At 37.3% G+C, this 17,615-nt stretch overlaps 1 protein-coding gene across 2 annotated transcripts in view; it reads left to right on the forward strand.

Moving 5' to 3' along the window:
* PLA2G4A (phospholipase A2 group IVA) overlaps positions 1-17,615 on the forward strand; it is a 162,769-nt gene that overhangs the window by 99,476 nt on the left and 45,678 nt on the right. For both annotated transcript variants that reach the window (XM_061160947.1, XM_061160948.1), the window contains 2 exons: positions 8,576-8,712; positions 16,753-16,975. In XM_061160947.1, the coding sequence (XP_061016930.1) occupies positions 8,576-8,712; positions 16,753-16,975 (360 nt within the window). The remainder of the gene's footprint in view (positions 1-8,575; positions 8,713-16,752; positions 16,976-17,615) is intronic.

The raw sequence follows: 17,615 nt of genomic DNA on the forward strand, positions 1-17,615 counted from the left end.
CAAAACTGACTATACAGAGAGCAAGAACTGGTTAGGGGACCCAGATTTGAAATTAAAATAGCAAGGAAATGAGAGAAGGAAATTTTGCTTCAACTTTCATGGACGAATAAAGAAGGAAATGTTTCTTCTCAAGGCAGAATATAAGGGATATACAGATAGATAACTTTGTATGAAAATAGGAGTATAAGTAGTTCTTAAATAATATATACTATTATCTAGAATACTATTCTCTACTTGTTTGTCAGATAAATTAAGTGAAAAACTAGAGAAAGAAGAGAATGTCTAGTGACAGAGGGGGAGAAAAAGCCAAATAGTTTCAAAGAAGGAGGTAATAAAAATCAACCTTGGTTTGTCAATAAGAATTTTTATTTCTTTGTTTAGTCTATTTCCTCCTTAAGAATATTCTTCCTCTTGCTTCCACCTTCCTTATGACAATAGCACTTCCCTGTGTCAATTCTTATTCCTTTTAGTCATAAACGTGGTTGGGCAATCAGTTGGAACTCCCCTTAGCTAGTTTTGAATGGGGTCCAAAACTAGAGAAGGCTCTGCAATAAGACTCAGTTAAGTTGTGAGCTGCTCTGCCCCGGGGACCATATGACCATTCAGATCTGCTGCTGCTTGAAGTGTGTGTGGCAGATAGGACTGCTCTTTGCCTGCTGGGGTAGGTACTTGTAGGTGATTTGCAGCACAGGCACCTTGGGTACAAGACCTTGCCATCCTCTTTGACTAACTACTATCCTTTGGAAAAGTAGCTTTTGGCCTGCTTACTGGGCCTTAGTAGAGATTGCATGCTCAACTATGAGTGACCAAGTTATCACGTGACCTCAGCTGACCATCATGTTATCTGACCCACCGAGCCATAAAGTTGGGTGTGCACAGATGCACTCCATCATACTATACAAGTGTTATATATGAACTCAGGCTGACCAGGCCCTGAAGATACACATAAATTCCATGAAGAAGTGGCCCAAATGCCCATGTGTCCCACTTTTGTTACCCTAACTTCTCTTTCCTGTCCTGCATCAAGAGCCTCATGCGGGAGATACCTACAGTCAGTTGACAAGAGGAGAGAACACTTGTTTCTTGTTACAGGCGATTTTGCATAGTATTTTGGTACCACCTGAAAGAGGACAGCTGCAGGACCCCAGCCCCTTTCTGGGATACCCTTGAAGGAAAGTTGTGCGGGGAAATCTTCCCAGAGGGCAGAGTTATAAGAGTGCACGAGTCTTTCATTTTGCTTGGTTGGGGAAACGGCCAGACATGAAATTATATACTGATACATGGCCTGTGGCCAATGGTTTGGCTGCTTGGTTAGGGACTTTAAAAGAACAGAATTAGAAAACAGATGACAAAAAAGGAAAAGATTGTACAGAGGTATATAAATTGATCTTTCTGAATGGATGGAAAAAAGCTGTGTCCTAGGTCTATGCCCACCAGAGAGTGGCCTTAGCAGAGAAGGATTTTAATAATGAAGTATATAAGATGAACTGTTCTGTGGATACCAATCAGTTTCTTTCACAAGTCTCCCCAGTCACCACCCAATAGGATCATGAAAAAAGTGGCCATCATGGCAGGGATGGAGGTTATGCTTGAATTCAGCAGTGTGGGTGTCCATCTGCCAAGGCTGAACTGGCTACAGCACCTGCTAAGCAAGTGCTCAGTCAGCCAGCAGCAGAGACCAACTCTGAGTCCCCAGCATGGCATCATTGCTATGGGTCATCAGTGGCAGATTGATTACACCAGACTGCTGCCATCATGGAAGGGGCAGTGTTTTGTGTTTACCTGAATAAACACTTATTCTGGATTCAAATTTGCCTTCCCTGCACTCAAGAATTTTGCCAAAACTACCATCTGTAGACATACAAAATGCCTTATTTAGTGTCACAATATTCCATACAGTGTTGCTTCTGATCAAGGAAATCATCTCACAGCAGATGAAGTATGGCGATGAGCCATGTCACGGGCTTTACCTGCCTTACCATCTTCCCCACCATCATGAAGTAGCTAGTTTGATGGAATGGTAGAATACCTTTTGAAGACTCAGTTATAGTGCCAGCTCAGTGGCAATACCTTGCAGACCTGGAATATCGTTTTCTGGGAGGTTTAAATCCTCTGAACCAGCATCCAAAATTGGTGCTATTTATCCCCAGGATTCATGACTGCTAGAGTGGAAGTGGTTCCATTCACTATTACCCCTAGTGATCCACTAGCAAAATATTTGTTTTCTGTCTGCATGACCTTATACTCTTCTGACTTAGAGGTCTTAATTCTGAGGAAGGAATGCTTCCACCGCAAGTGCAACAATGATTCCACTGAACTATAATTTAAGACTGCTCTCTGACCTTTTTGGGCTCCTCTTTACTCAGCAGGTAAAGAAGGGAACTACTATCCTGGTGGGGGTGATTGATTCCTGACTATTAAAGAGGAATTGGATTACTCTATGATGTGGTAAGGAAGAGTATATCTGAGATACAAGAGATCCTCTGTGGTGTCTGTCTGTTAATATTACCATGCCCTGAGTTACATCAATGGAAAACTCTAAGAACCCAATCCAGGAAGGACTGCTAATGACCCAGAACTTTCAGAAATGAAGGTTAGATCACCCACCAGCTGAGGTGCGAGTTGAAAGCAAAGAAAATACAGAATGGATAGTGATAGGAGGTAGTTATAAATACCAGCTATTACCAGGTGACTAAAATGAGGTTGTATTTGCCATGAATATTTCTCCCTTAATTTATTATGAATGTGTGTGTGTGTGTGTGTGTGTGTGTGTGTGTGTGTGCATGCGCATGCACACACAGAATTACAAAAACAGATTCATATTTAAGTTATGAGGTATCAAAGAGAAGAATAAGCATATTTAAGGACTTTGCATTCTTTTCTGGGGAAAGGATTAGTGCATTTCCAGTTGCATACAGGATATCCATGTCATGTTAGCTAGGAGTGTGACCTTGTTGTCTTTATTTGGAGATTGAAGTGAAAGTGAAGTCACTCAGTCGTGTCTGACTCTTTGTGACCCCATGAACTTAGCCAGCCAGGCTCCTCCACCCATGGGAGTTTCCAGGCAAGAATACTGGAATGGGTTGCCATTTCCTTCTCCAGGAGATGTTCCTGACCCAGGGATTGAACCCAGGTCTCCTGCACTGTAGGCAGACACTTTACCGTCTGAGCCACCAGGGAAGTCCCTTACTTGGAGATTAAGTATGGTTAAAGGGATGCATATGGCTGCTGAGTTGAGAAGGGGTAGACTTGTGATAGTCGATTTTCATCAGTGTGGAGGATGTTTTTTTATTTGATTAGTATTTATTTATTTATTTGGCTGCCCAGGTATTGTAGCACACGGGATCTTTAGTTGCTGTCTAAGAATTCTTGGTCACAGCATGTGGGAACTAGTTCCCTGGTCAGGAATCAAACCTGAGCCCCCTGCATTGGGAACATGAAGTCTTAGCCACTGGACCACCAGGGAAGTCCCTTGATTGATATTTAAATCAGTGACATTTGAATAATCAAGTTGTCATCTATAATGTGGGTGGGCCCCACCTAATCAGTTGAAGGTCTAACTAGACCAAAAGGATCAACCTTACCAAGCAAGAGAGAATTCTCCAACAGACTCGGGCTTCACCTGAGTCATCAGCTCTCTTGGTTCCTCACCTATTGGCATTTGGACTACAACTGCAAATCTGGACTTGTCATTCTTCATAATTGTGTGAGTCACTTTCATACATAGATAGATAGATAACCTTCCTACCTACCTACTGGTTCCATTTCTTTGGAGAACTCTGTCTAATACAGGAGCCAAGAAGGCAAAAGTCTTATATAATTGTTGGAACTTAAAATCTATTAAAACATAAAATAAAAAAAAAAAATCCTTGAGCATTTTCAAATTTTATTTTGCAAAGGAGGAAATTAATAATATCCGCAAGCCCATGCATGAGGATAATTTAATCAAAACACATGGTTTTTGGTAAATAAAATTCATTTCCTGTAATCGTATGACAGAAGTATGAGAAATATTCATTGATATCATTCATACACAGATATTGGTGCAATTAAGTCTAAATATAACCTAAAATTTCACAGCAACTTTTATTTGTTTCATTTTTTTAGACTTAGAGCCAGGACTAACATCTGCACCTTATAAGTCCCCCATTATTCTTTGTAAGTTATTTCAGAATGACTACCACTATGGAAACATCCAAAGTTAGTCTTTATTCATTACATAAAATTGTGCTGGCGTATGAAGTGATGCCTAAATCTGAAATGTGACTTAGGGAATCCCCTGGTGGACTGTGCTTTCACTGCTGAGGGTACAGGTTCAATCCCTGGTCAGGAAGATCCCAGCAGCAATGATCCATGGCAAAAAAAAAAAAAAAAAAAAAAATGTAATTTAGCTAAATACCAAATGGTTTCTCTCAACAAGGATTACTCGTTTCTTTTTGAATAATGGGGAAAAGGAAAGAGCATGAGTTATGTGTCCATGACTCTGCATCTCACATTCTCATTGTCAGCAATATGGATGCAGATATGGTATAATGTGTGCACTTAAATACCTCCTCATTTGAGACATGAAAATAATAATAATCTCCTTTTGAGGAGGTTTCCTAGGTGGCACAGTTAGTAAAGAATCCGGCTGCCAGTGTAGGAGTTACAAGAGACACAAGTTTGATATTTGGATCAGGAAGATCTCCTGGAGTAGGAAGCTGCAACCCACTCCAGTATTCTTGCCTGGAGAATTTCATGGACAGGAGCCTGGTGGGCTGCAGTCCATGGGTTGTAAAGAGTCAGACACAACTGAGCACACACACACACAAGATTAAATGAAATAAATTTTCTTCAGAAGTCTAAATATCCTTTCTTTTTATAGTTAATAAAAATTTTAATTTTATATTTTAAAAATGCATATTCTGTACGACTTATAGGGTCCAGAATGTTACCAGTGGCAAAAATTTTATTAATCCTACCTCCAAATTTTATGTTTTTCAAAGAGGGTTTCCTTTGCTAAGGTCACTGTAGTTACAGGGGAATCTTTCCAAGTGGAGCACAGTGACTTTAAAACTTCAGAATCTGACAAACCCAGCTTTAAATCCACAGGACACCACTTTCTGGCTTTATGACAGTGGAAAAGTGATGTTTCTTGTGTTTCAATGCCTTGTACGCCAGTGTTCATCGCAGCACTGTTTATAATAGCCAGGACATGGAAGCATCCTAGATGCCCATCAGCAGACGAATGGATAGGAAAGCTGTGGTACATATACACCATGGAATATTACTCAGCCATTAAAAAGAATACATTTGAATCAGTTCTAATGAGGTGGATGAAACTGGAGCCTATTATACAGAGTGAAGTAAGCCAGAAGGAAAAACACCAATACAGTATACTAACACATATATATGGAGTTTAGAAAGATGGTAACGATAACCCTGTATGCGAGACAGCAAAAGAGACACAGATGTACAGAACAGTCTTTTAGACTCTGGGAGAGGGCGAGGGCAGGATGATATGGGAGAATAGCATTGAAACTTGTAAAGTATCATGTGTGAAATGAATTGCCAGTCCAGGTTCGATGCATGAGACAGGGTACTCGGGGCTGGTGCACTGGGATGACCCAGAGGGATGGGATGGGGTGGGAGGTGGGAGGGGGGTTCAGAATGGGGAACACATGGACACCCATGGTGGATTCAAGTCAATGTATGGCAAAACCAATACAATGTTGTAAAGTAAAATAAATAAATAAATAATAAATAAAATGGCAATAAGATATATCTCATAGAATTGCAAAAATTAAATGATGCACAAAAACATAGTAATTCATGTGCAATAAATAAAGTTGTAAATTCTGTACAGCTCAATTATTTCATTATTTAATTTTTATATACAAATAATATGACCTTTTCTTTCAACTGATAGCAATCCAAATTTCTGACCTGAAAACCTCTTTAGGGTTACTGTAAAGCAGTGATGAAAATTGAGTTACATGAGTCCCAGTTTAATAAGTGGCTGTTTTCAGAAAATTCCTAACATAAGATTGTCATCCATAAGTATGTGTTGGGCTCCTGGCATGTGAAGAAGGACATCTGGGGAATTGTTTTCTTAGGATTAAAGAAGTCTTACATTCAACTTTCCAACTTCTCTTATGAAATTTCTGTTTGAACAATATTGTAGGTTTTGTATTCTATGTTGAAATGAAATAGTGTTACCTGTTACTTTACTCTGAACTACCTTATTTGTATTGGGCTTAACATTATTTTCAGTAACACAGTGTTGCAAGTAACCAAATCAACATACTTAAAAACCGCCACATAATTTTTGAATATAAATAGTCTTCCTCCTTCTACAATATCAACCCTGATATATTTTTCCCTTTAAAGTCTTTCATAATCTTTTTTTTGTAGCTCCCTAGTATAGTCCTACTACTAAGACTGATCTTTGCATCTCAGAATCACATACCTTTTCTTATTTGTGGCTATCTTAACCTGACCTTAGATCTAGTGTTTTGCACATAGTAACAGTAAATGGTTTATTATTCTCATTATTATTATAGTACCTATAAACTCAGCCCTTCATTCAAGGCCTAACTCAAATCACTTCTCCTAATTTCTAATCTGGCATCCTTACAACTACTCTTAATACTGTATTATACTCCTTTCACCCACTGTATAACCCACTTTAGTTTCTTATTTTAGCTTTCATCCCTCTCCATAGAAGTTTTTCAGAACTTATATATTTTACTTGATTTATAATTTAATACTATGTTTCAGAGCATTCTGTTCATCTAAATATACACAGGTTCAAAGCCATTTCAGTTGCTTCATTGCACTGTGTTTTCATGAATGAGGGCTTCAGTTGGCTTGAAATTTGATAGTCATCAAGTACTGCAGAAGAGCCCCGGATTAGGAAATCAGTTCTGGTTGTGTTGCCATTCACTGTTCTACCTCCAGTAAGACTTAACCTCTGTAGACTTCCCTTTCTATATGTAAGAATTCTATAACCTTTTTGGTCCTTTTAGTTCTCAAATAATGATGTCACGAATATCTGTATTTATCCCATTGGTGAGTGAACACCCAAGCATTAGGATTTAAGTGCTTGAAACTCAATGCAAGTTATTCTCGTATTTTTTTTTTTTAATTTATTTTTATTAGTTGGAGGCTAATTACTTTACAATATATTTTTAAATTCAAACTGTTGCTATATCTAATATCATATAGTCTCTGGAAAACTCCATTTTCCATTCATGAGAAAATGAGAATGAAAAAAGGAAGGTAAGATCTTCTTGTTATTGTGAAAAGACTTTTGACTTTGTGGGTCCCCTGAAAGCTATGCACACGTGAGGTAAGGCATGCTACCAGGGCCGAGAGTACAACCCTTGACTCAGCTATGCTACTTATTGGTTGCATGACTCTACATAAGTTTTCCAAAGAAACACACTTGCATTTCAGTCATGTTAATCTATGCCTCTCTGTTTCACTGCAAGTACTCTTCATTGGCCTATGCTGTTCCCATTCCCCAGAACAGCCTTCTCCCTTGTCTTTATACCTCCCTAAGGAATAATTTTGCATCTTTAACATCAAGCTCAGGTTTCTTTGGCTGTGACGCTTTCTCCACCACTCCAATCCTTCTGATTGGAACTGACCATACCTTCTGGACCTGATGTGCTGCCAACCTGTAGCACTTGACTTTGATAAGACATGCTACCAGGGTCGAGGGTGTGACTCTTGACTCAATGCTGCTCCTTACTGGTTGCATGACTCTACACAAGTTTTCAAGGCCTGGATTTCCTCACTTGTAAAATGAAACTCTCATAGGGATTTCCTGAGGATTACATAAGGCAATGTCTATAAAATATTGAGAACAATTCCTACCAGATAATAAGAGCTCAATGAATGTCATCTGTTCCTTTTGTTGTTGTTGTTGTTGTAATTACTATTACATTTCTGCCTCACTTAGATTAACTGTATTCCCCAGATCCACTGTGGGGATGCCTGAAACACAAAGGCCACTTAATCAGATTGATGAATGAATTAAAGAAAGAAGAAATAAATTTTGTACGTCTTTAAGATGATTATGTTCTTTTTGATGGCTTAAATAATAGCATATTTTTTGAAGTAGGTCAGCATAAAGGATTGCTAAGAATTCTGGACCAAGAAGGCAAGATGCTTACTCAACTACGGATTACCAGCTAATAGATCTTATATAAGTATAGCATCCTTTCAGAACTTCCATCTGCAAAATGCCCAAATACAGTTTTTGCTCAATTTTGAAAGGACTAGTTAAAACAAAAAGTACACCCACAAGCAAGCCCCAATCTGCAAAGAGTCAAGCAAATATAAAGGACTGCTGTTGCTATTATTATTGTTTTCAAATAGGGTTAGTTGACCGTTTTAATAATGTCTGCTTTCTAACAGACATTAATTCTTGATTTCCTTAAGCACTATTTTATTTTTAACAGTTAGATAATATCAAAATGAGTGAGCTTATAATTCCTTATTGCCAAATGTGGGACATATCAAAATGGAAATGAGAAGGACCCATTTTATGGTTTTATTTGATAAATGAGCCTGTGTTTCATCATTACAGGTACCCGTGGTGGCCATCCTGGGCTCCGGTGGGGGATTCCGAGCCATGGTAGGATTCTCTGGTGTGATGAAGGCTCTGTATGAGTCGGGGATTCTGGACTGTGCTACCTACATTGCTGGTCTTTCTGGATCCACATGGTTAGTATGCATTTTACATCTTGGGTTTATCATCCTAAATGCTTAGCATTTATCTACCTGGAACCAGAAGAGAGTGTTTTAAAAGTTGACATTAACTTCCAATTACTGAAACATTCCAGCTTGATGCAGAAATTTGTTTCTTAAAAATATTTTTAAGGCAAATTCATACCTATTGATGACTCTCATCATATGTTTCTCCCTTTAAATCCATTTGTGACTTAAAATGTAATAGTTAAACATAAAACAAAAAATAGATCAATTGAAATAATTCTATAGAAATATCTCATAAGTGGAATAACGTACTCCACCCATAATTAATTTAATCTTCCTATAATTTACTGATTTGTAATCTTGCAGTGATGATGTCTAAGTCTACATGATTCACTAGGTATTCATTTTCTTCTTTAGGGCAAATAGAGTGAAATGCAAGATACTTTAGTATACAAAAGAAGGAAAACAACTTTTGAATGAATAAATGCAATAAATTTCAGTGATTTATATCTGACTAATTATGAAATTAATCCTTTAAATGTATCTAAGTTCAGCTAAATTTGGATAGAGTTAAGACATCAGTATGTATAATATTTGTAAATATTTGTATACTGTAGGTCTGCCTTTTCAAAAATATATTTGTAAAACATTCTCAAAGATGATACTTTGCACCTTTTGGTTTGCTCACCTCACACAAGCACATTGAAAATCAAGTGTCTTGCTTAGCTGTCCCAAATAAAAGTATCACCTATTACAGAATGGTTTACAAGGCCTTTTAGTCATTCAGCCTGTGGTAAAACTTATCTTTTATAATATTGTATTGTATGTAATTATATAACATAAGTATTATATAAGTATATATTATATAATTACAATATATATGTAATAATATATATTATGTATGTCTGTATTTTAAAATTTCTGTATCTTCTCACCCCATGAGTTGGCTATGAGCTTCTTCGTTTTTCAAGCAAAGAAAATATGACTCAGAAGTCAAGTGATTTGTCCAAATCATAGCAGAGCCAACATAGAAACTCAGGGTTTCCATCCCCTATTCTGGATTCTTTCAACTCAACCGTAACCTTCTCTTGTACAGCTATCTATTCTACCTAGAGAGTCACACTTAAAGAATCTATAGTTTCTTAAATATTTTGAACCAGATTCTGTAGCTGAAAAACAGGAACCTAGAACCATGATTGCCATCTATTTTGTCTGTCCCCTCAACATGATTTATCTCTTTTGAAAGAAGGGTGTAGCCCATCATTATTCCTTCCCTTGAAGGAAAGAGCAGGCACTTGCCTGTTTAATGAGTAATATGAATATGATGGAAAAATTTAGACCCTTAGATTAACTTCACCTACACAAGCATTTTATTATTACTCTTCAGATAATTTTCTTTATCTATTCATTATTTTTTTTAGATCCCTGTGGTCCAGCACTGACTAATACATTGCAAGAAACTTGTCTTCTTAAACTCATCTAATAGAGAAAGACCAAACCTTCAGTGTTATTTGCAGGGTGTAATGGTATATATTTGGGCTTAATTAGAGCTGCAGTTATTGCTTTGGTTATAAATTTAGGGACACATCTAAAATCCTCTGTCAGGGTTCTGAAAAAAAATAATCAAGGGAATTTTAAATATTACAGCCCAATCATTTAAATGTTGTAGGTAACCGTTTTATACATACAACATTTCTGCTCTATCCATCAGTGTCTGATTTCCTCAGATTAGCCTTCTTTTATTTGTTCTGTCTCCTTAAAGGTTGTGTACTCCTAAGGGCTTCCCAGATGGCTCAATAGGTAAAGAATCTATCTGCAGTGGAGGAGACACAGGAGATGTGGGTTCGATCCCTAGGGTGGGAAGATTCCCCGGAGAAGGGCATGGCAACCCACTCCGGTATTCTTGCCTGGAGAATCCCATGGACAGAGGAGCCTGGTGGGCTGCAGTCCATAGGGTCGCAGAGTCAGACATGAATAAAGTAACTGAGCATGCACGTGCATGCACTCCTAAAATTCTTACAATCCTTTTTCACCTGGAGACCACATCATTTCCAAATATAATGGTGTCTTTTGAAGTTATTTTCCTTGACTTTTGCAGGGGATCTGGGAGGACGAGGTTGGGAATTGAGACATTTCATACATTGAATTGTCACTCTTTCAGATCCCATCTATCTTGCCCACCCCCCACCACCATCATCTCTGATTGCTCTCTCTTCATTGTTGTCTTTTCTACTTCTACTACTTTTCCCCTTAAAATGAACTTTTCTCCAGAACCTCCCTTTAGTTCCATTATATTTACACATCTTCCCTTGGTAATTTCACCACCTTCTATCACTTGAGTTATTATCATCAGTCATTTCATTTGTAGATCTCCAAAACATCCAAAAAGTTAGTGGGCCAAAAAAAAAAAAAAAGGGAGAAGAAGAAGAAAGCAAACCTTAATAGACAATATAAAGTATCTAAGGGTGGAGAGTGCTTCACAAGTAGTGGGTATTTTAATAGAGCAAAAATCTGTGAGAAGCTTCATTTACAACTGGGTTTAGAGTTTTCATGGTTTTAGCAAAAATTAAAGTAGATAAAGTAAATGAAGGGCACCTTTGACCATGAAATTACCAATAAGAAATGAATAGAATATGAAAGGAAAAAAGGTGGGAATGTGAACCTCAGTAGGAGCCGTTTACTATTTCAAGAAGAGGAATATAGGACCCAGGAAATGTTTTTGTTTGGTTTTCAGAATATAAGAGACTAGAGTGTTTTTGTAGAAGTCTGAGGTAAAGGAAATAGTGTAGAGTGATAGATGAATAAAGAAACAGATGATCACGGATAGAAAGAGGTTTGGGCAGAGACAGGATAGGGACAAGATAAAAAACTGTCAACCATGGAGAAGACATACTTCTTGAGACAAAAGAAAAAGTGGCCAGGATGATTCATATTAACAATTTTCTTTTGAAAAGTATAGGGGAGAAGGTAGATGGTTCTAATGAAGGGATTCAGAAAGACTTGGAAAAACAAATTACCCTCTTGTGTAAGTTTTTATATTCTGCTGATACATGACCATTGCCTGGCACAAGTTAGGTAATACGGGACTCTCTGGAGAAGGCTGGGACCTCCCATCATGTTTTCTGTGATCATAGAAGAGAACTTTATGTAAGACAAAAGCTTCTCTTGTAATTGCTGCTACCTTTGTAGTAATTATTCCTGAAATTATTTTTGGACGATGGTTGTTGTTCATTAAATAGAAACATTAGCCAACCAGGAGGACTGGCCTGAGTGAAGGAGTGGCAGGAACCCTGCGTTCTCTCCCTGGGTGAACACAGTGCTCTCCCTCAGCACAGCTGTTCCTTTGGAGTATCAAGGGGCTGGGGAGTTTTTCCTCCTTTTTTAAATTAATAAATTAATTTTTATTGGAGCAGAGTTGCTTTACAATGTTGCGTTAGTTTTGCTGTATAGCAAAGTGAATCACCTATTCGTATGCATATATCCCCTCTTTTTTTTGGGGTTTCTTGCCTATTTAGGTCAGCCCTGAGCAATGAGTAGAGCTTCCTGTGCTACACAGGAGGTTCTCATTGGTTATCAGTTGTATGCATACTATCAATAATGTAGGTATGTCAACCCCAATCTCCCAATTTATCCCAACCCTTTCTTCCCTCCCTTTGTGTCCCTATGTTTACTCTCTACGTCTATATCTTTATTTCTGGTCTACAAATAAGATATTCAATACCAATTTTTTAGAGTCTGCCTATATGCATTAATATAGACTATACTTTTGACTTACTTCACTCTGTGTGATAGTCTCCAGGTCCATCCATGTCCCTACAAACGATCCAGTTTCATTCCTTTTTATAGTTTGAATAATATTCCGTTGTATATGTATGCTTCATCTTCTTTACTCATTCCTCTGTTGATGAACATCCAGGTTACTTCCATGTCCTGGCTATTGTGAATACTGCTTCAGTGAACCATGTCTTTTGGAATTATGATTTTCTCCAGGTATCTGCCCAGTTGTGGGATTGCTAGACTATTGGATATTGACTGCTGTATTTGTGTGGCATTATCATTGAAAGGGAAAATGAGAGCTGTTCTGTACCTATAGACCATAAGACCTGATTTGAAGCTATAAGATGGAGTTCAAGAATGAAAACTTTCAGTTTAACAGTCTGGAGAATTTGTGGGACATTGAAAAATGAGCCAATTTTAATAGAAATTGACCCATAAGAAATGATAGACTAAAAGATGAAGAGTATGTTAGAAAAAATATGTTGTTTGAGGTGGGGAATATGCTTATTTTGTATGCTAATGAACCTCTCCCACTTGTCACATATTTAATGACTAAATGAAGATTTACATAAGTAATTGCATTTTGGGGGAAATTAATGTAAGAATTTCTCTAGGGTTTCAGGATATTTGCTTCAGTGTTGAGGGCCTTGTTAGACATGTGCAGCATTAGTTGCATATGAGAATTACTTCTGGAACTTTTTTAAGCGCAGAAATTCTAAATCTTTATCCCTGAAGATTATGATTAGGAAGGTCCTGAGGCACCAGGCACTAATATTTTAAAACATCGACTCTGTGATTTGGCATCAGGAATTGAGCTGAGAATTGCTTGCTGTCTGGAATAATTTTAAGTTGTGTTTTTAAATTTGTATTTAGCCTAAAATGCATTCATATGAAGAGAATGAGGTGTCCCATCATATAAATATGTTGAAAAACGAAAAGGTGAATAGAAAAGTTAAAAAAAAAAAAAAGTTATTTAAGGAAAATTGGCCGTTGCCTTCTATTCCATTTTTAGCCATCACCAAAGCAAAAATTCAAGTCATAGATGTCACTGCAATGATGTCATCAAATGTCTATCCAATTCACACTTGTTAATTCTAAGGGAAATGGGCTAATCAATACTGAACAAGCAGAGGACATTAGCTCCAGAGCAAATGGTTGAGGTGTTCTAGGTCTTTCTGTCTTTCTATGGGACTTGTATACTTGAGCCAACCTTCTCATGAGAGAGGAAGAAAGAAAGGGGAAAGAGACTCCCCATGTGAATGAGATAACTTCAACCTTTAGATAGCAGAAAATGGACTGCAGCCATTCTACGTGGAGCAAAAACAGAGAATTGAGCTGACATCCATGTACGTTTGACCTTTGATAAAGACCTGCCTCTGAAATTGTGGCACAGAGTCCTAGATTTTGAGCAATTCTTTAATCTAAGGGGAAGGATTTTCATTCTAGATCCAATGGCTAACACTGGGAGGAAGGAACAAGAAAAGCGGAGGCTCCAGATTTTTCTGGAGGAAATTTATGAGGCTAAGGTGCTTGTTAAAATCATACATTGATTCATTTAAAGACCAAGTAAATATAGAGAAGTCTTAAGTAATGTAAATGAGATTTGAATAATTGCGTCTTTCTGCTGAACTATTAAAAACAACTTCCAATAGCAGAATTATCATATTGTTTCCTTTTCACCTACCTTTGAAAAATTATTCTGTGGCTGAATTGTTTTATACTGACATCAAGTGTTTGATTCGTTTCCTTTTCCTTATTTTTAATCCTGCTTCATTAAGGAAATGATTTAAAGTAGCTTTACACATAAAGTAAAAGTGGATTTCATACAATATAGAAGTGGGAAAAAAGTTTCAATATATGTGTGTTGCATGTGTGTGTGTGTATATATATAACTATAAATTAAATTAAAAATTCATGCTGTAACCTGTAGCTTCAGGAGGCATGAGACATAAGCTTGGGTTTAAGTTTTCTAGAATTCAAGGCTAAATCCAAACTATGCATAGTTATATAATATACATTTTTTATAAGTTAAGGGCAAGCCAGCGGTCCGTGGATATAGAACTTATTCTTGATAGTAAGAACCAGTAAATAATTTCTTAATGTTATCATAAAGGATGAAACACATGAATAGTTCCAGAACTAATCACTTAGAGACTCAAAGAGAATTTTTATTGTTCTATTTTTATTGTGTCTTTAAATGTAAACCAGTATCATTACACCAATATGTGCATTTATTGAAAAGTATGAAGTGGTCCAGAATTGGATCATTGTTCATATAGATGAATCATGTAGTAGACCTTGGAGTAGCTATAGAAATGAATGGACTTTCCATCTTTCTAGCAACATCAGCTATGTTTTTAGAAGATATTTGTTGATTATACCAGGCTTGAGTTCAGAGTAAGCCTGTTTGATTTATCTTTGTTGTGTTTGTGTTCAGTCTCTAAGTTGTGTCTGACTCTTTGTGACCCCATGGACTGCAGCATGCCAGGTTCCCCTGCCCTTCACTATCTCCTGGATTTTGCTCAGATTCATGTCCATGAGTCAGTGATACTATTGCATGTTATGAGAAATGTTAAGGATCCAGTTTGTGTAATAAAAATCTTTTAAGAATTTAAAATTTTTTTGCAGAGCGTATGTTTCATGTTTGGTCTATAATCACTCTCCTTTTGTTAAGTTATAGTTAATCTCAGTCTGCCTCTAACTCTGAATCCAGCAAAAAATTTCAATTCAATGTATAGTGGGAATTATTTGGTCTCTAAGACCTGAAATCATTTTAAAGATTTTTTAAGAAATAAAACCTATCAAGGGAGAGGACAAATTTAAATCTGAGTTCTTCTGTTATTAACTGGGGAACTGTGAACATGTTATTTAAATTCATCAATCCTCTGCTTATCTTTAAAATAGAAGAATTATTTTAAGCTATCACAAGTCTTCAAGACAATAGCTTAGGAGCAATTAGCCTGCTCAGGTCTAGAACATACCAGAGTTAGTTTTCTCCCCTGCATGAAGGGAAGATAAATCACTGTGATGGCAATTTGACTTGAATATAAGGAAACAAGAGTTTTAAATATATTTACTATATTCTCTTCGGTTGGATGGAGTGGTGGAATATTTCATTATTTTTGTGCTTTCTGTTCAACAGTTCAAAACACCATGCTTGTCATATACTAGGCACTGGCTAATCATTGAGATAAAAACAGATATAAATAAGTAAAGTTTTCCCTGATGGTGATCACAACTATTTAAGGGAGACAGTTAAGAAAACTAATAATTAATATTTAGTATGAGAACTACAGTAGTAAAGATACTGGTTTCCAGGAAGATTGTAACTTCATTTATCATCTCAGTATCAAATACTAAGAGATATGTTGATTTCCAGCATCACCTTAAGTGGCCAAATGGCTGGTGCCAGAATCTTTACAAGAAAACATTTACCTGCCAGCACTATTCTCTATAGGATTTCACCGTTAGATTTGTATGCTCAGAAATTCTGACATTTACTGTTGGCAAGACTTGGGATTTTTGTCTCGTTGGCCAATGGACAATTAAAACAAAAACCACATGTATCAGGAGAATTAGGCATTCACAATAGTCTGGATAGCACATTCTCTACCTATAGATAATCACCATGGAAAGCGAAATTATCAGATTGCTTGGCTAGTATTATATACAGGAAAAAATAAAAGTGAAGTGTTAATCACTCAGTCGTGACCAACTCTTTGGGAACCCATAGATTATAGCCCACCAGGCTCCTCTGTCCATGGATTTCTCCAGGCGAGAGTACTGGAGTGGTTTGCCATTTCCTTCTCCAGGGGATCTTTCTGACCCAGGGATTAAATCCAGGTTTCCTGCATTACAGGCAAGTTCTTTATTGTCTGAGCCACCAGGGAAGTCCATTATATCCAGAAAAGTCCATTTATTCACATGGCTCTCAATGTGTTCTGTTATCAGTGTCTGATGGTCAGATAGGGATGCCCATACCTGGAGAATAGAGAGTGGAGAGTTGGCCCAGTAGGCATTCTCTCCTCTGGACTGTGAGGGAAGTCCAGTGTTTCCTCTGAGACCTCCCCTTTACGTCTATTGTAGACCGGCTATTTTCTGAATGATGCATTCTTTTCTTAAATGAGTTAATATCTTCAATCAGAAGATCAGTTAATCAACTACTTCCGTTATTCTTTCTTTTTGTGATAGCAGAGATGCCTGCTTTCTTTGGAGACTACTTGCTATGTGATGCCCTTTATCTTTCCTGATTATCTTTTATTTTCTTTACAGGTATATGTCAACCTTATATTCTCACCCTGATTTTCCAGAGAAAGGGCCAGCAGAGATTAACGAAGAGCTAATGAAAAATGTCAGCCACAACCCTCTGTTACTTCTGACACCACAGAAAATTAAAAGATATGTTGAGTCTTTATGGAGGAAAAAAAGTTCTGGACAACCTGTCACCTTTACTGATATCTTCGGGATGTTAATAGGAGAAACACTAATTCACAATGTAAGCTCTGTCTCAGTCTACAATCCTTTTAATACAAGAAGACAATGTATATCATGTTTTTAAATAAAACAAAATGTGATGCATTTTTGTAAAAGTCAGTTGACTCCCATTATCCTATAAACATGCACTGAGTACCTACTCCCTGCAGATATAACTCTTCTACATTTCACGCCACAGTTGTGCCTACTAATTTATTCTAGCTATATGTGTCAACTATATGTTGTTGTTGTTATTGGCTGTGCTGCTTGGCTTATGGGATCTTAGTTCCCCAACCAGGGATAGAACCCACACTCTCAGCAGTTTGAGTGAGGAGTCCTAACCCCTGGACTTCCAGGGAACTCCCCGTGTGTCAGTTTGGATGGATAGGTAAATACTTTTGTATTCTTTTTCTTTAGAAAGCTACACATTTTAATCCTCAACTGCTCATTCTGCCCAAGTAGCAATATTTTTAGATAAAGAAGTGAATAAAAGTAATATTTAAGTGGCAGAGGAAGAATGGAGGTTGCCTGGAAAAAGCCAGAAAAAAAGGAATGAATCACATGGAAGAAACACATATGACACATGACCATAGGGTGATATTTTATCTGAAGATAAAGTAGGCAGGTGGAGCCTGTGCCAGAGAATCTGGGTGCTAAATTCC

The sequence above is a fragment of the Dama dama genome, chromosome 14, assembly GCF_033118175.1.
Source record: "Dama dama isolate Ldn47 chromosome 14, ASM3311817v1, whole genome shotgun sequence".
In the NCBI taxonomy this organism is placed as follows: Eukaryota; Metazoa; Chordata; class Mammalia; order Artiodactyla; family Cervidae; genus Dama; species Dama dama.